We start from the raw sequence: 23,573 nt of genomic DNA on the forward strand, positions 1-23,573 counted from the left end.
ATATAAAAAATAATAATAACCAAAATACAAAATAATAATCAATAAATTTTAGATATAATAATTGATAAACCCTAAAATACTAAATATTATCACATTAATTATGTAATAATAATTCTAGTATAAGAATTATTTTTAAATTATTAATAATAAACAATGCTACTATTAATAATAGCATGTTTTCTAACTCGTCACGATGTATCCGATTTTTTATTAGGCTAGTTGAGTTGTAGGGAACTGCTCAACTCTTTTGTTTTGGTCGAATCCCTTCCTACTCAAAATTAAAATATTTTTAAAAGTTTTTTTGAATGTTTTTGGCAGATTTTCTATGTACTTTAGAAAAGATTACAAGTCTGAGTTGGGATCGAGGAAGTTGTGTATCATAATCATTGGAGGATACAAATGAATCGGGACTCAAAAGGTTATATCTAAAGTTTTCTAACTCTTAAAGTCAATTCACAACTTGTGTGAATCTAAACAAATTGTTGAATGGGTGATTCGAGTCATATTTAGAGACTCAACTCTTCTATTATGGTTAAAACAAGTACTTAGTCATGAGTCATGGCAGACCCATAATACACTAAACTTATGCATTAGAGATTATTACAATATTTAGTTGATTATATATAGCATATTATAAAACATAATGAAGATGTCCCCCTATTTTTAGTTTTTTTTTTTTGTTTGAAATTTTTTCTAGTTGATTCGCTCTATTGAAAGATATGGGCAAATCAGCCAACCAAGTTGGGATCGGCAATGCCGAGTCAGATCACGATCCTGAGTCACAAAACCTTGGTTAAAACTCTTTTATAAATATGAATTAAAAAGAACTATGTCACTTCACCAAATCAATTTTTATAACAGTATAATATTACATATAAATAACCACATTAAGTGACAATGTTTACGTAACTAACCTAATTAACCTAATACCTAAACCATTTAAGTAACTACATTAACCTAATTAATCAACAATGTGTATCTAAGTAATTAATAACCAGGTTACACTTAACTAGTCCTTAATGTTCATATATTTGATTATAATAGCCTAATTATTCTATATCTTATACAATTATTTACATTAACTAATTACTTGATCAATAACTCAACTAATTACTTAAATAAGGTTATATTATTAACACATATAACTCAATTAATATATAATGTGCATCAATATGACCATACAAATTATTATACTTTAGTTAATAATAATTTAATAAGAAACATTTGTAATTACAAAATGTCTATAGCATTGTGATTAATTATTATTTTTCATCTTGATTTTTCAGGCATCTTAATTTTGAAATTCGTTGTTGCAGGCATTCAATTGAAACAATTGGATATCCTATAATAGCAAATTTGAAAATTTGTTGGGTTAGGATCCTTGCACTTAGGGGTGGCTTTGAACTGAGCCGGCTCACGAGCTGCTCAAGTTCGGCTCGGTTCGAATCGTTATCTCTCGAGCTTGAGCCGAGCTCGATCGAAGGCAAGTTCGGTTTGTTGGCTCGCGAGCCTGCTCGAGGTGCGTCGGGATCGGGATCGGGAATAGGGGAGCGCGAGCGAGGGGGGGGGGGGGGGGGGGGGGGGGGGGGGGGATTTTCCTCCCCTCGTCACCACCGAGCCCCTCCCGTTGGCTGTTGTCGCCGTCTACAGTTGCTCGTCGGCCGCCTCTGTGGTTGTCCGTTCAATTTTTTCCTCTCCTTGTCGTCGTCTCTGTTTTCTTCGTCGTCGCAGCCTTCATCCCAAATGACAGTTCCTCCCCGGCGCCATAACCCCCTTCCCTCTGCGTCATCTCGGCAGAAAACCGAAACCAGTAAGTTCAGGGGAGAATTTAGGGGAGAAATAATCTCCCCCCTCCCCCTCGCGAAGATGATTTCACACGAGTGAGTTTGCACATGCGAGATCATAAAGTTAAAAAAAAAATATTATATATTTTTACTTAAACTCTCCTTCTTCATAGGTCCTAAACAAATTAAAAATACATTTTATAGAAATAAGTTTCGATGAACTATTAGTATCTCATGTTTTTTGTAAACATTTTTCTAATTGAAAATTCTTATTAAAAAATCATATAATTTTCTATGTAAGATTTTCCTGCCAAGATGGGGTAGAAAAAACTGTATAGAAAATTTTTGAATAAGTATTTAATAGTTGATGTTGTAATACTTTTAGCATGAAGCAATTTTCATTGCAATTTTGTGTTTGACATTTTATTTGATTAAAAATGTATCGATAAGTAAAATAATATATTAGATTGATTATTAATTTTTATTTATTTCCAAAGAAGAGGCAATAAGAGGTCAAAAAAATTTAAAATATTTCTTGTAATTTTCTAATAAGTCACTAATAGTAATAGGATTTTATTTAAAGGATTTATAGTTTTTACTTGGGTGATTGTAAATTGATATTGATATTTCATTTAATTTTGTTGTGTTTGATTATTGTATGGAGTTTACTCATAATGTTATGCAGTGTATGGAGTGTTTAGACTATTTTATGGAGTGTATAAACAATTTCATGGAGTGTTTATGGAATGTTTAGACAACTTTATGGAGTGTTTATGCAGGTATTAGTATATAGATTATGCCCAATTTTAAGTAGAGGTCATGCCGAATTTTATATCGGTATTATATACATAGATTATGCTCAATTTTAAGTAGAGGTCATGCCCAATCTTATAAATGTATTATATATATATAAGTTATGCCCAATTTTATGTAGAGGTCATGCCCAATTTTATGTAAAATATATACATAATTTTATATACAATTTATTTTATATATAATTTTTGAAAATTTTTAAATGTATGTTGAAGATCGAGCTTGGCTCGAACTCGGTTAAAATTTTTGGGTTTAATCTCGATAAAAATTTTAGGCTCGAGACAAGGTTCGACTCGAAGCTCAGCTCGAACATAGGGAGGTTTGGGCTCAGCTTGGCTCGATGCCACCCCTACTTGCACTAGTGAATTTTGAATTCATTGCTGCAAAATTTGCTATTGCAACAATTTAATGTAAAAAAATTGGAAACCCTACAATAGTGAATTTGAAAATTCGCTAGTGTAGGCTCCTTGCACATGATTTTTTTTTAAAGAATAGGTATGGAAGAGTCTGACATGATTCTAAAAAAAGAGGTCTTATAGAGTTAGAATTAAATGGAGTCTAAGAGGAGTCTCATTGAAGGAGGTCTCACAAAAGAGTCACAGTTAAAGGTATTTTAATTATGTTAGTCTTCTATTTATGTTCAATTTTTTAATTATTCTAGGACTTACCTTTTCGGGTTTGACTGTGGGTGTAACTGAGACGAGCGTAGTTTAACTATAATTGGATTCCACTCAAATTACAACAAGTTAGTAAAGTATTTTTTTTTCCAAAAATTCAATATGGTATCAGTGCGGGTTTTATGAGTGAACTCGATTAACCCACACAGATAATGTGATCTTTTTTCGGCTTCTCATATCTAGTAGTTTAAGTTCGTATTCTACCTTTTTCTTTCTTTCATGTCCTTGTACTTGTTGTTTCTTTGGTACTCACACCTTCATACTGAACTTTTTCATATTATAAATTATATATTGACAAAAAGATCTTTGAGTCCATTTTTCAACGTAAAATGATTTCGGCAATCAAAGTTTTCTACATGGAGAAATTGATATTTGAAGCAGCAAAGGTAAGACAACAAGAGAGGTTCAAGCAGCAACACAAAGCTTCAATTTTTTAGGTATTTTATGGCGTCAAGAGCTAGACTTTATATGGAGAATTATATGTCAAAAGAAATATCTATAAGTATATTTTATAATTTATCAAACCAATTATCAATTTGAGTTTTCTAAAGGGAAATATCAATATCAGAAGAGTTAATGGTCATGTTGGCCAAAGAAGAAAGAGTACTTAGTTCAAACGAATTGAAAATGATGAAAGTCTATGAGATAATTTCTATTAAAAAAAAGTATATTTCATGAAGGATTATTATACTTGAATGAAATATATCAAATTCTAGTTTCAAGAGTAATTTTTATGTCAATCTGATCTATATGTAAGGAGAATGTTACATGTGTAAGGATGGCATGGATAGTAAATAAGGAGAATTTCATAGAGATAGAATATAATTATAATTATGCAAGTTGATGTGTGTCCACTTACGTCTTTTTCCTTTTAAAGAATGTAGCCCTAAGGGCATTGTAATCATTATAAACACTTTTACACAACTATAAATACAACCTCAAGACATGGGGTAAAGCATTCAAGCCTCTTCCTCTTTGCTCAAATTCGTTCATACACCTCTCTTTTTTCCTCTTATTTATCTTCATTGGTTTCTTCTCTCCTCTCTCCCAAGTTCCTCTCTTCTCTCCTTCCCTTGAGTTTAAGTTTTATCTCCCTCTTGAGTCAAACTTGGTCACTCCCTAAAAGTCATACTTGGACAAATTTGTTAAGCTATTTCAATACTACTATTACGGTCTCCTTCTTATTATGGTGGTGGTTATTTTCTCTTTCTTTAATCTCCCATTATCCTTTTACCCGGTTGCCTTTCTTCTACAGTCCTTTTTGTACTCTTGTTTATCCTCCTAGGCCAACTATTTGGTGTGTTACTTTGGTTAGTCCTTTTTTTTATATATGGGTGTCCATCGTGAATTTTTTATTTATACCCTTTGGGTTTTTATCACCATCTTTTGAGTGACAAGCATTGCCCTCTTTAGTGATTATTATCACTATTTTGTTCAAAATCCTTTAAAGTTGGTTTCGACTTCTGTTTTGTCACCCATGTTTTATTTTTTGAGATTTTGTCAGATTGAATACTTATCCTTGGGACACCTTGATGGAGGAGACAATTACTACAACAATTTTTTTTGTTTCAATCTGGTATCATTGCCATTACCTTCCAACTTGAGGGAGAAAATAGAAGGAGAAGTATGAAGGATGAGATTGGAAGTTGAGTCTTGTAGTAGTTGTGCCTCCTTCCGAATTGAAATATGGATGTTGGTATCATTTGGCCTACAATATCATCTTTCTAGGTCTGAACTTCCCTTAACTAATGATAGGAGCTCTTTGTCCCCTACAAGAACATGAATTCCCCGCTGGGGTTGCTGAAATCTTTGTAGCAAAGGTTCTCATTCTTCCAGTCTATTTTCTTTGTCACTCCTCATCTCTGTTTTGACGAAGCTGGACATCAGTATGAAACAGATAAATCTAAAATGTTATAAATCTATAAAGTTTTAAAAAAACCCAAACATATGTGAATACATATTGCAGCTTGGACCATGCCAATACGGTGAGATCTGAAATGGCTTACAGTGTTGATAAGATTTACAACTGACATATCACCAGTAAGGATTCTGTAGATTGTGATATAAATGGTGCAAAATGTACTTGTCCACCCAATGCCTGCACTGAGCAGAGTAAAAAAGGAAATTCAGCAATAGAAGATCACTCAATAAAACAAGAGAATATCCAGCAGACTCCTCATAACAATTGGCATGAAGTAGTAAAGTATGTAAACTAGAAGTGCAAATCAATTGGACATTTAGATGCTAGAATAAAAGAAGGGATAAACCTGCAATATACGACTATAGGGCCAAGATCAAGTGGAACATGATACAACCTCTTAAAGATTTCACCAACAGCTAGTGTGTTTCCTGGAATTTCATGATCAGGCGATTCAAGGTACTAGATATGAATGACACATAATGGAAGGTCCTCTGATGGCAAATTACATGAAAAAAGAATAATTTATTTATTATTTCATAGCCTAAACCTATGAAGTAAACATGCTTCATTAGCAACATTACAATTTACTTCGGTGACAAAAGGATTAAAGTACATATATTGAGTTCATATTTGTGGCTTCCATGGAGTTGTAGAGGGTTTCTAATCATAAAAGAGTTCTATGGGAACCAGTCATGAGGGGAGGCCACTCTCAATCAATAACTCCCCTGATATGGGCAAAGGGCCATCCTCTACCTTCCCACTACCTTCCCATATGTACCCATTGCCTAGATCCCAATTGCCTTACCTATAAAAAAGTTAGAATACGATGTTTGAAAATGATTTGAATTCAAATGTCAACTAGATTGTGTTTTTGTTATAGAAATTAAAACGATGTTTGTGTCAACCAGGTCTTACTCTCACAATCTATAACTAGAGATGACCATGTAATTGCAATCCTCTAAGTATGGAAGAGCCTTCAAATTAATAAATTGCTTATAAATTCAAAAATTAGGTCATAATCGAACAACCAAATGCATACTTAGTCTAGAGCTGTTCTACTTCAATTATTTATGGACTTAATCGTTACTTATAATTATCAATTATTTAATTTTTGAGTTCAAATCTAGACCCATGCAGAAAATAAACATGACCAACCCAAGGAATCCAAAGTAGCCAACCGGACCTCAATGGCCAAGCCAAAGGCATTGTAGCTTTCTCACGTATATGGGGTTTCTTCTTGTTCATTTTCTTTGTGGTTCATTTTTTTCCTTCATGCTAGTGGGTTTCAACCCAAGGATTAGGTGACAGTGATGATGATGTGTGTGCGAACGGGAATGAGATGAATGATGGGTTACTCCGTCATTGATGAAGATCGAACGGCTGGAATTTTTGTTTCATGTTGTTCGCACGAAACTGGGTTTCGTATTAGATCAAGCCTCTATATATTTTATCTATAGACTGTATCCATGGAATCAGTTCAAACATGCATACTTGCATAAAGGTGATTTCAGGTCTTTTTCTTCTTCTCATTTGATCTAATTATTTTCTATAAAAAATAAAAAATTCTCCATGATCTCATAGAAAATTGTAGATTTTACCACAAGGACATAGATCTGTGTAGAAAATATGGATTAGGTGCATCATTTATAGAAAAAAAATGAAGAAATAAGAGAAAGAGGAAGGTTGTCCTTACCTCTTCACCTTCCATACCTTGGTTCATCTCTAGTTGACATAGGTGGGATGTTTTGGAATAAAAAAGATTTACATCCCATGAAGTTTCATTAGAAACTGGTACTTTTTTTGCAAGATATTTACAAGAGAAATAAGGTTGTTCGCAAAGAGGGGATATTTTTGTATATTGAAGATATGACCCCAAGAATTCATATTTGGAAGAAAACATGGATTTGTAGAGAATGTGAAGAAAACGAGGAGAGCTTCCTCACCACTTCATTTTTCTGACCTGCATTCACTGAATGCATATATCGATCGATGACGGCAAGATCTATCCTTTTGTGTTATGGAACCAAGAGATGTACATTGCTTTGAAGTTTTTTCTAGGAAGTGGGGGTGCTTTTACACCTTTTCTATTTGTATAACACCATACATGGCCTTCTCATGAGTCTTGCGGTTCAAGGATATGTAATGTATTGTCTTCCTCCTAAAAAAGTACCTAGATGACAATAGTTAGACTCTTTGGAACACAAAAAGTGGAGAGAGAAAAAAAGGATGAGAAAAGAAAGAGAAAGAGAAAAGAAAATAAAAGAGGTTTATTTTCTCTTGTTTGGATGCCCATGAAAAATGAAACATAAAATGGAAGAGAAATATACTTTCTTTTGTTTGGACACACATGGAAAATGAAAAAGAAAGAAAATTTTAGAATTTTAGAATTTTGATGATTGAAATTTTCTCTCAAGTTTCCATTTCTTTTCTTTTTTCCCCAAATTCCATCATTTTGTGAGAGAAAATTTATTAACTGAAAGAGAAAGTGATTTTCTCTGTTTTCTCTCATTGATTATTTACTGTCAAACAACAAAAAATAACTTTCTCTCCCATTTTATTTTCTTTTCTTTTCTTTTTTGTGGGTTGCAATTTGCAAACAAGCCCTTAGAGACGGCCAAAAGAAAGTGGTTTTTCCTTTATGCCACTCCTGACTTTTCCACAACTTGTAACTAATGACTTCTCACTCTATGTAAGACGAATTTGCTATAAGTCATTATATTTCTTTATTCCCCTACCAGCAAAATTTCACTAAAATGTATCAAGAATTTTTTTCTAATGGCTATTAATTGATACAAATATTATTAATAATGAAAATCATATTTTATGTATCACCTTAGGTTGACACATATTTGAAATTAGGTAATATAAGGAGTGCAGCCAATTCAATTAGACCCCATACCATGCAAATACTCAGTTTAATCAATCTAACTCAAACAATTCAAGCCAAACTCGGATCTCACTCAGTCAGACCTAATCTTGTTTTGACTGAGTTGGGTCAATTGATTTGGCCCAGACAAAATGTTTTGATGGAGTCTACTCGGAGAATCTCAGTCTGCCATCAGGATCCTTCGTACAGGACCACATGACGTCATCTACAGGTAAATGATAACCCTAACTTCAGTCCTAAAGAAAATCGAGCAGATTCTTTAAAACGATAAACAAAAAGAAAACTAACAAGCAGATGAATACAATGAATGTTGAATTTGTGAAAAGAACGTTACAAAGATCTGAATTCGGAAACCAAGTGGTGGGAGAGTCTCAAATGGTTCCACGAGAGTTGCCGGGACTTCGAGATATAACCAGTGAGCCATTTCCGTTTTGGCCGAGCATATTACTCTTTCCCCGCTGCTACTTCGATTACTGTTTCTTGGGCTTCTGTAGAAAACAAGAGGATTCGTTGAAGACATTGCGAAGCCCACAAGTTGACGATCCACATTGGCTTCTTCGTCTGTCATGATGACTGTGTAAACTACTTGTCAATAGTATTCCGCAGTTGCTGCTAAAAAATTGTAATCTGACTCGTTCGGCTGAGCAGTTCAAAAAGCTGAACCCAGTTCTGCTACTGAGAAGACCCACATTGCCAGATCAGAATTCCGGGACTCTTCTTTAGCAAACTCAGGCTGTTTTTGTTTATAATCTTCTACGTAATTGAGAAATAAGAGCAATAAAGGCGTCTTCTGCGCAAGGAATTAGAAGACGGCCAATTTGGTGGTCGAAGCCAAACTCTTCTTCAGCCTTATTCAATAAACGCTGGAACGATGCGGTCTTCAAGAAGGAGACGGGGACGAGGAAACGTTTCTGGGTCTTTCCAACATAAACGGCAAAATGCCCCTTTCGAACGTCTGAAGCCAGAACTGATCGAATTCGTTTCTGGGTCTCTCCAACGTAAACGGCAAAATGCCCCTTTGGAACGTCTGAAGCCAGAACTGATCGAATTCTCGTAAGACACCGCCAGTAAAGCTTCTTGACAATACCCAGAACTACAACACCCATTACTATAATTAGCAGGAGAAGATGAAGCACTAAGTTTCAGAAAGTTTATGGGCGAGAGAAGGCTGGCATGAAGACTGGTATGAAGTATCTAGGTATATATAGAGTGGCAAATCCTTCCACGTCTTTGTTGTAAAAAAACATCTTCCGTGGCTCTTGAATACTTTTTTCTGGAACGAAGGGTGTTCCCTAATCATCCTTCTTTTATCTTTTCATATACGGAAGAGTGATCGAAACCCAATTGACCAGGTACCAGAATACTAGTTTTAAACTTTACAAATAAACTATCCAAAATAAAAAAAAATTACTGGCACTCGATTCCTATCGTCTGCTTCATGCTTTTCCATTTTAATGGCGTGGGACCTTTGAGCCGCTGCTTTGTCTATGTTCAAATGCTCAAGACGCGCCATCAACACGGCATTAGTACTGCATCGTACCAGGTATGCTGCCTAACACAACCATGACTACGGATTTCCCCCACGGCTGCTTGCAATTAAATTGGCCAGCAATTATTGCTGACAACAGACGAAACAGCAAGAAGCTCTACTTTGTCATGACAGCTTCAACTTCGTCTGTCTTTTTTCATAAATAAATTGCTTATGAATCATGAAAGCGATACCCCAGGGATGGGCATATGAGGCGACACACACCACATATTGGTCAAAACATATTGAATTTTGCCTTGTTAATATATCTCATATCAACTACTACACCTAATACATAGCGGATTTTTTAGGTCCTTAATATATATATCAAGAGTCACATAGGCCATTACGCTATTACATATATAACCATATCTAAAGTGTAAGGTCACATGATGATAAACCTAGACGAGGGTCAATAGGTTTATCAAATTTTTATTTTAAATTAACTCACAATTAAAGTAATGATAAACAATCACCACTACATTTTAAATTTTAGTAGTGCTTCATAATCACTATTTCAAATTGCTACTTCACTCTCAAGGAGCCTTTGAGATAAAACTAAAATACCCGCTAAAATTAAGTCAAATGATATCTACATCCAATAACCCAAAACGGGTTTACAACACCCGTCTAACCTTGGGATTTAGGTCAGTAACTACTAGGTACAGGCACCAAGACTCAGTTAAGTCAACTTAAATTATTTATGTTAGACTCTAGGATTTGTTACCTTGAGGTGTGCTTTGTGGTGAAAAGGAAAAGAGTAGAGAGAGAGAGAGAGAAGATGAAGGAAGAGAGAGGAGGGGAACTCATGGGGAGAGCTTGTGTTAAGGTTAGCTCTCCCATTCTTATTATTTATAATAAAAATCTTACAAATTACAAATTAACCCTTAGGTACAACCGAGATTATAACTTGAAGACTTTACAAATTAGCCCATAAGTACAACCAAAGATTATAACTAGAAGACTAAGTAAGAACATATTACATCATAATCTTTAACAGTTGTAAAAATGCAAGGATACTTGCTTAGCTAGTTAAAACAATAGAGACTGTTGATAGGAAAATATTAATATAATAAAAAAACAAGATTATACCTAAACCCGAGGTGAATCTACTAGCAATTCATCAGGTTTAATGTATTAGATCTTAAAGTAATTGCAATCCAAAACTTTACCTAAGCTGATAATATGGGGAAGATTTCAAATCAAACAATCAATGTAAAACTCAGTGCCTAATATGATATGAAAATTAGCTAACAAATTTGCACCAATCAAAAACCAAGTATTTCAATAAGATAATATTAGAATCAATGCATAGAAATACTTAGCTTTCACTAAAAACCTCCATCAAAATAACTTATTCTTGAGCTTTTAATGGTACTAGAACTTGCAAATCATTATTGGAGCACTTGGGAGCTTTGGAATTTGTGTAGGCAAGAATATCTTAAAGTATGGGATAAGTTTAGTATGAGTTTAGTATATATAGCACAATTCTCAAAGCTAAACAACTAGCTTCTATGTATGGATAAGGTTATTTTTTCATTTAACAAAAATAGGAGAAAGCAAGATCCAAAAATTATGAAAAAATAATCAATAAGTCCTATTTTTGTTGCTCAATGTATTGGTAAGTCACTTACAAAACTTAAAGATCTACAACATTAAAATCTAGGGCTAGCATTCATGAACTTTGAATTTCTATAGCATGGGGTCGAATATTGTGCATAGGTTCGACTCAATTTTCTTCCAGTGTCATGATTATGTAGTCAAATTCTCCACTAGGTTTGACTCATCTGACTTATGCACCCTTTAGAGGTCAACTTCCTTTTCTATTCCAATACTTTTTGTTAGGTGCAGTCACATCCTTTTTGCTATTTTTCAACCAAATGGAGTCGAACCCTCCCATGTTTTTGACTCCTCTAGCTTCTTCACCACATAGGAGCAACTCCCTCTTTAATTCCAAAACTTTATATAATTAGTGAGACTCTTTTTTCCTTTCTACTTGCCATAAGGGTTCTACTTCTATGCATGGGGTCGATTCTATTCTTCTTTTTAGTGTTCTCTTGTTCATGTGATCCGAATCATGTTACCTAATGGCTCGGATCCTATGGAGGATTCAACACCTTTTTTAATTCTAAAACTTATTGTAAACGGGGTTCAATTCATTTTTTTCCTTCATGCTAGTGGGTTTCAACCCATGTATAGATTCAACTCCTTTTTTTTTCAAAATCATCAGAGTGTCTTTCTTTTCTATAAACTTCTCAATCAAAGATCAATTTAAAATGACTGAATTTGTAATCATCAAAATTATAGTACTTAGAGGAGTCTTGAGCCTCATTTTCAACATCCCCCCCTCTCCCTTTTTTTATGGTGATAAACATAATTCAAGTGATAATGGCAAATCCAGTGCAACTGACTAGTGCAACATATAATGTGAATTGAAACTAACTCTTCTTGAGTTTATACTCTATCTTTCAATGCGCTTTAGCTCCCTTTATTTTTTGTTTTATGTTTCAATACATTTGAGCTCCATTCAAAATTTCAATGAGTTTGTTGTCCCTCACTGAGAAAACTCCTTTCTTCATAGTCTTAAGGCTACTAAATTCTCTCCCCCTTTTGACATCATCAAAATTCAAGTATAGTTGTATCTTGAGGAAAATAAGAATGACAAATCAGAAGAAATTGTCGCATTCATTAACAAAAATGATGTTTCAAAATGTAATTGAGATACAGCTAAGAGGCGCATAAACTCCCAATGATAAAAAAATGATCATAGCTAAGAGAGGCAACTACTTATAGGTACTAGTAGGGGAAGTAAAATCAGATGGTGGCTTCCCTATAAAAAATCCAAGCTCATGGAAGATGGTCGTGAAGGTGTGGTTGTCTTCATCCATGAAATAGGCTCCTTGTGCTAGTTCGACTCTTGTTGAGGATGATGTGTGGTGTCACCCAATTGATCTTCTACATGCAAGTAAGTTAACACAACAAAGAAAAATCTTGGGAGTTAAGTGAAAATATGTTAGTGTAATTTTTTATAGGGAATTATTTTGATTATCCAAAAACATTAATTGAGCATAATAAATAAATTTAACAATGATCATGTTGGGCCTATTAGCCCAAAAGTTCAATTCATGTTGGTCTCTCTAGTTTGATAATAACAAAATGTATAGCTTAAAAGTATTCTATTGACGGTTCAATAAAGTTTTTAGACATAGACCTTCGAGCACATCTTTAATAGATCTACAACATGAGTTCAAGCCAAAAAAGTGAAAACTCAAGTTATTGAGTCAAGGCATTAGAGCTAAAGTTTCAAGATAATTAGTGCGAAGAAGATTGGACAAGTAGAAGACCTTGAACATTGTGATAAGGCAATTTCTATAAAAGGTAAGTTTTTTCACTTAAAAACTCTATTTAGGTAACTTCTCCAAGTTCGGATGGACAATCCTTTAAAGTGAACTAGCATAGAAAACGAACATGTGCCACGAGTAAGAATTTCAAAATCACGAATTTGTCATTGAATCTACTCATTCTGATCCAAAAATTGTGGTTTGATAGGGCATTGAGCTGACTAAGCTTTTTCAACTAGTTTTGTACACATTGATTGATTAGTTGTTGGATAGAGTTGGCAAGATCCTCTAACAATACAAAAACAAGTAGTTATGTATAAAGTTCTACAAATATCCCCTTGGTATAATTTTAGAGTAAGAATAAAGATAAATGACCACCCAACCTTCTAAGAGCCAACAACCTATGAATCTTTAAGAAATGTTTGCTCTAAAACTTACTGAACTCATTCCCAAAGTGCTCCAAACATTGAAATTCATAGTGTTTAAGACATTTTCCTTGCCCAAACAAAAAGAAGAGAGAGGAGGGGGGTCGATACCCATCTCCTTCCTCACTTTCTATGGATCTCCTCCCTCATTTCTAAGCTTGACATTCCTGCCCCTTCCTTCATCTTTTCTAGCATTTTCTGGTTAGAAACTTTTATCTAAAATATAATCTTATTTTTCAGAGGAAGGTTTTCAGTCCTGCTCGAATGCTCGCAGGAAACTAATCTCTAGCTAAAAATAAAATTTCACAGTATTGCATAAGGCAATTAATGCGGGCCTATATAGTACCGCTGCACATGACGATATCTACAGGAAGGTGATAACGCAATCTCTATCTTCTTTAAATACGATCAAGCAGATTCTTACAGAAAAGGAATAAATAAATTACAATCGAGTAAATGAATCCAATGAATTTTGAGTTTGTGCGAAGAACGTTACAAAGATCTGAATTCGGAAAACAGATACGGACGTTGCATGCAAGCAGTTCGACAGAGTAGGTAGTTCCTCGTCCTCCTTATCTCGTGATTTCGAAGTTTTATATCTATGAACCATTTCAATTTCGACCATTAACATTTCTTTCATCGGGAGGCTGCTTCTTCGCTTAACTGTTTCTCGCGCATCTGAAGCAATTACTAGGCTCCGTTGAAGAAATTGTAAGAGAACCCAGTTGAGGATCTTCATCGGCCTGCTCTTCTTCCAAGACTATATAATCTACTCCTACACAACATTCGTCAAATGCTCCTCTAAACTTCTAATCTAACTTGTCGGCTGAGATCACAGTAAGCTACTGAGAAAGCAAACTTGCAAGATCACAGTTCGATCTCACCTTCATAAAACTCAGCCGGTCTTTGTTCATAATCTTCGACGTAATTGAGAAACAAGAGCAATAAAGGCGTCTTCTGAGCAAGGAATCAGAAGACCGCCCATTTGATGGTCGAAGCCAAACTCTTCCTCGGCCTTACTTAGTAAGCACTGGAATGATGCGTTCTTCAGGAAGGAGACAGGGACCAAGAATCGCTTCTGCGTCTCTCCAACATAAACGGCAAAATGGCCCTTTGGAACTTTCGAAGCCAGAGCTGATCGAATCCTCGTAAGGGACGGCAGCCAGTAAAGCTTCTCGGCAATACCCATTGCTGCAACACCCATTACCGAATAAGCAAAAGATGAGCTAAAATGTTTGAGGAAGAGTATGAACGAGAGATAGGGATGAAGATTATGGTGAAGTATCGAGTGTACATATAGAGGCTATCCCCCGTTGGTCTAAGAAAGATTTTTAGGGACTCCTGTAGTGATTACTTTCCAAGAAAATGGATGGTGGAATACACTATTGTATCCACAGTATGAAAATGCGTCTTCATATTCCTTCCACTTTTGCTGCACTAACATAGTAAATGCCCCCGCCACAATCTCCCATTGAAGACTCATTTTAGTGAGGAATTTTGGGTCTCCGTGTCAGTAATTACTCCCTCTTTTGACGGTAAAAGAGAGCATCGAACATGGATCTCTTCTGAATACTATGAGAAGATTTTTAATCTTTGTAATCAATGTATACAATTTCAGATTACAAATATTGCAACAGAAATTATAGCGTGATTTCTTCAATTTGCTGGCCTTCTGCCTCTGTCGCAGGTAACTGGTCTTTGGGCGTCTGTGACGGCTTTTGTTACACCTTTTGATGGAGTCGGGATATCCTTCATGCCGTGTTTTGGACAACTCAAAAGCCATGTACCTTCTTTCATACTTTTCCAGTTTAACGTCGATCATGTAAACCTATCACACGTTTCAGACAAGGCTTTAGTAAAACCAGACAGCAAGTAGATTTCAATCTTTGCCATGACAGCTTTGAGATGTTCGTCCTTTTCATGAATAAATCGAACATGATTTTGGATCTTGAAAGCTATCAACAGTAAACATCAATCTCAGAAGTAAAAGCCGAGTGCCCACACTGAAGGAAAAGCCAAAGGACGTACCAACTCAACCGTGCTTCATTCTGTATAGCGCGTTCTTCGCTTTCGATGATTGTGCATCTCAGTAGCAAGTGGTACTGAAGGGGAAATATCTTGGAAATGATGGAAGGAGCTTGAACTCCAATGGTCCAAATATGGATTAGATGACCTATTAGATCCATAAATACCCTTCAAGTTCATATTTTGCAAATCTTAATCAAAAAAAAATTTCACTAATGATGAACAATCTTCAAGCTCTTGTGAAAGTTGGGTCAAGGTTGATTCCAAAATCACTAACCAAGTAAGAATATTCGTAAATAACAAGCACAAGATATTTTTTATGATGGGTCCATGTGGGGATTCTTTGTTAGCCAAAGGGTTCAAATCAAAAAAATTCTGTCTATGCCAAAACTTGAACATCATTAATACATAGTCTAATGGTGAATAATCTTCAAGCTCTTGTGAAAATTAGGTCAAGGTTGATTCCAAAATCACTAACCGAATAAGAATATCTATTCGTAAATAATAAACACAAGATATTTTTTTATGATGGGTTCATATGGGATTCTATGTTCGCCACAAGATTCAAATCATGTCGAATTCCATAGTTTTGGTGATAACAAAACAAATAGTTTAAATAAATTACTTTCTTTTGTGTTATTTGAAACATGTCTTCTAACGTATAATCTAACCGTCTATGGAATGAGTTCGATAAGTTAAGATTAACCCAATCCAAAAATTGGAAGAAAGATCGACAAAACCAAGTTCAACCGTGAAAAACCCGGGTTAAAATGGTTATGAACACCTAATCATCAGACTTATATACAATATATTTATAAAGTAGCTTATTATAAAAAAATTAATAAAATATTATATAGAAAATAATGTATATGTAGCAATCCATATATAATTTATTGTAAAGTGTAAATATTTATTATATATAATAGAGATTAGCTCTATAAATAAATAAATGGAAAGAGGAGGGACTTTCACCCTCTTGGAGTACAACTGGAAGGGCAGGGCCCTCTTCCCTACATGAACAAAAACGAAATAGAAGCAGGTGGTCAGCTCTCCCTTTCTCCTCTTCTGTTCCCATGGTCCCTGGAAAGGAATATGTCCCCTCTCTTCTTCTTCCTCCTTTCTCCGCCTCCCCATGACTTTTCAAAAAAGAGATTTTTAAGGAAGATATCCCTTCCAGTCTCATAGTAAAGGTAAGGCCCCAAATTCATTGATGTTGCCCATATACTGCAGCTCATGACGCTATCTACAGGTAAGAGATAACCCAAGCCTCGGGTTCTTACAAAAAAGTAAATAAATAGAAATTACAATCAAGCAGATGAATGCAATGAAAGATAACCCCAGCTTCGTCTTGAAATATAATCGATCAGATTCTTAAAAAAATTAAATATAAAAAAATTACAATCAAGCAAATGAACGGAATGAAAGTTGAGTTTGTTTAAAAATGCGACAAATAATTTAATTTGGAAAACCTATAAAACAAATATGATTATACGAGGGTGGTTCAGGGTTGCATGCAAGCAGTGGGAAAGGCTCAAATGGTTCCCAACTCCTCATCGTCCAGATTTCCTTCCAGAGAGTTGCCGTGATTTCAAGATATTATCTGTGAGCCATTTCTGGTTCCGCCGGGCATTGATTTTTCTTTCAGTGGAAGGTTAGAGGAGAAGAGCCTCATCTGCAAGATTAGAAATCAGGGTGTCACCTTCATCAAACTCAGCCAGTCTTTGTTCATAATCTTCGACGTAATTGAGAAACAAGAGCAATGAAGTCGTCTTCTGCGCAAGGAATTAGAAGAATGCCCATTCGGTGGTCGAAGCCAAACTCTTCTTCTGCCTTACTCAATAAACGCTGGAATGATGCGTTCTTCAAGAAGGAGACAGGGACCAGAAAACGTTTCTGGGTCTCTCCAACATAAACGGCAAAATGCCCTTTTGGAACGTCTAAACCCAGTGCTGATCGAATTCTCGGAAGTGATTGCCAAGAAATCTTCTTGGTAATACCCATTACTACAACACAAGATGAACAACAAAGTTTGAGAAAGCAGATGGGAGAAAGAGCGAGATAAGATTGAAGGGAAGCATCAAGTCTATATATAGGGGCTTTGTACGCTGTAAAGAGATAAGAAAGGGGACAAATGCTGGTACTAAAAAGCATCCTCCGTGCTCCAATGGTGACTACTTTCCAGGAAGAGTAGATGGTGGAATCAACTGTAGTATCCCCAATATGCAAGGGTGCATTGTCTTGGCTGATTCTAATTGAACGGTGATATCGGATAGGACCATTTCTTACATTATATTTCAGTGTAGATCATTCAAGCAATTAGACTAAACCAGCTGGTTGAGTTGGATTAAACAGGATCTACTCCCTTAGTGACTACATTATGGGAAGAATGGGGGACGGAATCCAAAATTTTATAGGCAATATGCATCCAAGTCTAATTGATGGGAGATATCAAATGAGTCAAATTTTACATCATAATTAGTTATTTCACTTCCTTTGGTATTTAACTTACCGTTGAATAGCGGATATGGAAGAATCTTACATGACTCTCATAGTAAGAAGTCTTATAGAACAAAAATTAATATGGTTGAGTCATATAGGACTCTCACATGAAGAGATCTCATAGAAGAGTCTTAGTTAAAGGTGTTTTAGTTATGTTAGTCTTCTATTTATGTTTAGATGTTCAATTGTTTTAGGACTTATCTTTTTAAATTTAGGTGTAACTGGCATAATGGTTGTTTAATTTTAATTATATTCTATTTATTTCCTCTATTATAAATAAAGACTCATTGTACTCAAATTACAACAAGTTAGTGAATTATTTCTCTTTTTCAAAAATTCAACATGGTATCAGAGCGGGTTCTATGAGTTGATTTGATAAACCCACAGATATAATTTGATCATTTTATGATCTGTCATCTCTAATAGTTTAGGCTTGTATTTGTATTTTTTTTTCTATCATGTCCCAGTATCCATCAATTTCTTGGCTTTTGCACCTCCATAATGAACTTTTCATATTACAAATTATAAATTGACGAAAAGATCATCAAGTCTAATTTCTAACACAAAATGAATTTTTGAAATCTAGTTTTCTACAAAGAGCAATTAATATTTGAAGCAACAATGATCAAACTACAAGAGAGGTTCAAGCAGCAGTGGAAAGTTTTAACTTTTGAGGCATTTTATACCATCAAGAATGAGACTTTATATGAAGAATTATATGTCAAAAGATAGATCTATAAGTTTATTTTTTTACCTATTAAACGAATTCTCAATCTGAGTTTTTTTAGAGGGAGATACCAATATCGACAGAGCCAATGGTCATATTAGCCAAAATTGAAAGAGTATTCAGTTCAACTAGATTACAAAGTCCGAAATCTATCAGATTCTTTCTCCCTAAAGAAGCGTATTTTATGAAGAAAAAATATACTTGAATAAAAAATATCGAAATCTAGTTTCAGAATGAGAAAATTTCATGTCAATTTGATTTATATGTAAGGAGATATTTACATTAGAGTCAACAAACGTCAAACTACAAAAGGAATAAATAAAGAGTTTATAACAGATTCAAGAAGGAAAATTTTTATGTCAAATTAGGTATTAAATTAAAGCTTGTTGAGTCTAGTTTTTAAAGCAACAAAATGTTTGTGATTCTGATCTATATTGATGTAGAAGTACTAAAGGTTAGTTTTGCCAAAAAGCTATTTTTTTCTATTTTCTCTCCTATTATCTCTCCATGCATTGGCATGAATTGAGCTTCCTTTTCTCTTAGAATCCAAGTTTTTTAGCAAAATTTCTTTTCTAATGAGAGAGTTTTGGTTAGAATTAATTACTTTGTGATGTGCTCGCTCAAGGAAAGCAAAAATTTGTTGCTTCAATGTTATTTTCAAGGTTTGCTTTTTTCTTATTTGGTTGTGTATCTTAACGCATCGTCAATTCTAAAAATTGCGGTCACCCCCAAAAAAAATTATACTTCTACCATTATACTTCTATCAAAAACTATAATGTCAACTTTATTAAGTACTACCGTTATAGTCTCCCTAGTTTTTAAAAACAAAAAAATGCATCATATTCTAGATTTGTTTGGAAGTATGAGTATTGTATAGTTGCCTCCTTCCAGTTAAAGTTGTTTTCCTTTAGTATTTTTTCAATTTATTTTTTTTTGTTTTCATCACCTCAAAACAATGTCAAGACCCACTACCTAAAAAATATAGGAGTGTGCCCAATTATTATTCACCGAAGAGGTGATTTGTCTTTGAGCTACCCTTAAAAAGTTAGTAGTCTCTTTGTTGAGCTCTAAAGTTGGGTCGTTTTTCCGCCTTTAAAATTGAGTGGAGTGTGTTTCAGGCTATGACCATTTTGACTAGTGTATGGAGCTTTGTCATACAAGTAAGAGTGATTTTCTTCTCCCACATTGTGTTTTGTCCAAGTTGGGCCTTTATGTCCTTTTTATCCCAACTTGAGGGAGAAAAGTAGAAGAAGAAGTGCAAAAAAAAGGTATTTTGTTCCACATGTTGTGGTAATTTTTATGTGACTAAAATATTCAAGAAATGGAAAAAATAAAAAATGATTTTTTTTATCTATGAAGAATTTTTTCAGCAAGTGAAGATTGAAGACTAAGAATCATTTTCATTGCAAGTGGAGGTTATAAACTCCAGTTCAAGGGGGAGTGTTGAAGAGCAAATATGAAAGAATCTTATATGACTCTCAGAGTAAGAAGTCTCACAAAGACAGAATTAATATGTTGGGCTCCTATAGGAGGTCTCATAGAATAGTTTCAATTAAAGATGTTTTAGTTATATTAGTCTTCTATTTATGTTCAGTTGCTAAAAAACTAAGGTAAATCAAACCTAGTCTTCTCTCCAAAACTAAAATTTTTAGGGACCTGAAAAATTGTAGAACCTGGTTGACTGTGTCAGCTACAAGATGGGTAACACATGGGAGAGGTCTTTCAGTCCTCTCCACATGACGCAAGATTAGTCAACCCCTTTACCCTAATCTCTCTCTCTCTCTCTCTCTCTCTCTTTTCATTGACAAAGAGAAGACCCGTTGTTCCAGCTATTGACCGCGGGGAAGGCCAGCAAGGATACTTCTCCAATCGGTGCCAAAAAACTAGGGACGAAGGGGTTGGCTACATTTTACACATATTCTCTTTAGAAAGGTGATTACTTTCGATCACAAGAATACCTTTTAGAAATGTGGGCACTTCAAATTACATCAATCCCTCTCAGCAATATCTATAAAATCATGTATGTCACCTTATGTGAAAACCTTAAATTAAGTAATCAAGTCTTTGGAAATGATAATTAGAATCTATTGAGTTTGTTATCCATGGACTCCCAAAACAGATATGAACGTCTTACCATCATGTTATAGACTAGTATGCACAAGTGTTTAAGTTTATCTAGTGATATCAAATCAAGACCAAACCAACAGATTGAACTGAGTTTTATTCTCTTCGACCTCATGGCTAGGTTTGAGAATGAAGAAAACTATAGGAGGAGAGGAGAGGAGAGGCTAAAGTCTCCCTTGAGTTTTCTTTAAAAATTTCTAAGAAAACATAACATCTACATTATCTTGGGTCGAGTAGTAGTCAACTTGATTGAATTGGGTTGGACCAAACCCAATCACCGAGTCATTCTCACCATTGATGACAGGGAAGGAGAGGATCCTGCTATCTCTAGATCTTGTCGATATAACTTTTCAACTCGTTAAATTTAGTTTCAGACAGCTTTGGAAGTAGCCGCCGCTGCTTTGACCGGCATGACGCGTCGCAAACACGGCCAGTGCTACGGCACTGTTCGAGGGATGCATCTACATAAGCATTTATACGGTTCTTCGTGGGTGGGAGGTAGCTTTCAATTAAATTGGCCTGGATTGTTTGCCATCAATAGACGAAACATCCAGACCTCTCTATCACGTCATCAAAGCTTTCACACCCTGTTTTTTTTTTTTGGTTTCGTTTCCAACAACTCCACTATTGTCATGGGATCTTGTGTGAAAATTTCAAATTTGCTATGGTTCCTTTTGGAAGCATGCTAAACTAGCAATCCCACTAATAGGAACTATAGAAGTGGCACAAGTTTTGCTCTGGCAATGTCTTCTCTTGGTAAGACTGAGGATTTGAAGGCTTGAATATTTTTAGAATATGCTACTATGTCCATCCATATTGGGTTAGGCAAGTTAGTCTTGTTTTTTTGTTTTTTTTTTGTCTTTTTCCATTACCAAAATTGGTTTTCGTATTAATTCCTCTACTTCCTTTGAAGACATGGGAGAAGTAGACACTTCAGGAGTTTGTTGATGGGTCATCCAAAACTTGGTTTTCATCACTGTTAGTTTGTTTTTTTGCTAACCAGGAAATTAGGTTATTTTCTAAGAAAACAACATAATGTATGGTTGATCTCCTTGTCAGTGGTCAACCATCCCAATCCACATCAGAAAAGGCAAGGATGTCTAGAGATGAAGGTATGGAGAAGACTATAACATTGTCAAGGGTTCCTTTGAGATGTTCGACTATAGTGAAATCTATCGGAGGGTGCATGTATTGAGTTACAAGATTTACTGAGTAGGATTAATCAGGTTTGGTAAGAGTTAGATATTGTAGTGTTCCTATAAGACTTCCATAGTGTGTAGAGTTTGAGTAAGGTAGATTTTTAAATTTTGATTTTTGTGTTAAGTACAAGAGATGTTGAAATAGTTGTACATGATTCCATAACAGCCCTATGTGAGATATCTTTTAAATATTGGTTTTTATTGAGAAATAGGCTTTTTAAAGCACGATGAACTTGAACTCCTAAGAAAACATCTAGAGATCCTAGACTCTTAACTGAATACAGGATAATATTGTCATCATAAAGAAGGAGTTATAATCGGTTAGAAAAAGGGTGATAACATAACAAGGAGAGATCTTCTTAACTTTGTTTGAATACCAAAATGAAGTAAAAAATCAGTAAATTGATCATACCAAGCACGAGGTGTTTGTTTAACACTATAGATTATTGTTTCGAGCCTATAGACTTGTGTTGAAGAGCATATATGGAAGAGTTTTATATGACTTTCACAATAAGAAGTTTTACAGAGCCAGAATTATTATGGAATGAGGTTTCACAAAGGAGTTTCAGTTAAAAAGTTTTCTAGTTATGTTAGTCTTTTATTTATGTTTAGTTGTCTAATTATGCTACGATTTATCTTTACGTGTTAGAATTTGGGTGTAATTGGGACAAAGGTAGTTTAATTATAATTAGACTCTACTTTTTTTGCTATTATAAATAGGGGTTCATGTACTCAAATTACAATAAGTTGATGAAGTTTTTTTTCTTTTCTAGAAATTCAATATAGTATCAAAGCAAGTTTTTTTGAGTTGATTTGATCAACCCACAAAGATCATGTGATCCTTTTTTTATCTATCATCACTAGTAGTTTAGGTTCATATTCTATCTTTTTTTCTTTTTATCATGTCCCAGTACCAGTTATTTTCTTGGCATTTGTACCTTCATAATGAGATTTTAATATTAAAAATTATATATTGATAGAAAGATTTTTGATTCTACTTTACAATGAAAAAAACAATTTGGCAATTAGAATCTTCTGCAAAGATAAATCGATATTTGAAGCAGTTAAGGTCATATTGCAAAAAAGGTTCAAGCTGCAGCATAAAGCTTCAACTTTGAAGCCATTTTATGCTATTAAAACCAACATTTTATATGAATAATTATATATTAAAAAATATTTGTAAGTCTATTTTCTTATCTATTCAACCAATTCTCAATCTGAGTTTTATATGGTCATGATGGTCAAAGAAGAAAGAGTACTCAGTTCAGCCAGATTATAGAGTCTAAAATCTATCAGATTCTTTATCTCAAAATAAGTATATTTATGAATAAAAGTTATACTTTGATGAAAGGTATTAAAGTTTATTTTCGTAAGAAGAACATTTCATGTCAATCTGATTTATATTTAAAGAGATATTTACATTAGAGTCTACAAGGGTCAACAAAGAGAATAAAGAGGTCATAAAATATTTAAGAACATTTTTTTGTGTCAAAATAGTTAAATATATTTTAGTCTAGTTTTTTTTTAAAAACAAACTGTTTGTAATTTTGAGCTATATTTTTGGAGATATTGATATCAGAAGTACCAAAGGTCAGTTCTGCCAAAAATATCTATTTTTTCTTA

The 23,573-nt window shown here is 34.4% G+C and overlaps 3 protein-coding genes across 3 annotated transcripts; all 3 read right to left on the minus strand.

Annotated features, from left to right (window-relative positions):
- Positions 1–8,825: 8,825 nt before the first annotated feature.
- On the minus strand, positions 8,826–9,188 carry LOC137943790 (auxin-induced protein 15A-like). Its single transcript, XM_068789224.1, has one exon. The coding sequence runs from the start codon at positions 9,186–9,188 to the stop codon at positions 8,826–8,828; it is 363 nt and encodes a 120-aa protein (XP_068645325.1).
- Positions 9,189–14,286: 5,098 nt separating this feature from the next.
- Positions 14,287–14,580, minus strand: LOC137943791 (auxin-responsive protein SAUR21-like). The gene has a single exon (XM_068789225.1). The coding sequence runs from the start codon at positions 14,578–14,580 to the stop codon at positions 14,287–14,289; it is 294 nt and encodes a 97-aa protein (XP_068645326.1).
- A 2,546-nt stretch (positions 14,581–17,126) lies between these two features.
- Positions 17,127–17,402, minus strand: LOC137943792 (auxin-induced protein 15A-like). The gene has a single exon (XM_068789226.1). The coding sequence runs from the start codon at positions 17,400–17,402 to the stop codon at positions 17,127–17,129; it is 276 nt and encodes a 91-aa protein (XP_068645327.1).
- Between the last annotated feature and the right edge of the window lie 6,171 nt (positions 17,403–23,573).

The sequence above is a fragment of the Aristolochia californica genome, unplaced genomic scaffold, assembly GCF_029961685.1.
Source record: "Aristolochia californica isolate CCGP_79_NKW_82.1479 unplaced genomic scaffold, dmAriCali1.0.hap1 SCAF_11, whole genome shotgun sequence".
Classification (NCBI taxonomy): Eukaryota; Viridiplantae; Streptophyta; class Magnoliopsida; order Piperales; family Aristolochiaceae; genus Aristolochia; species Aristolochia californica.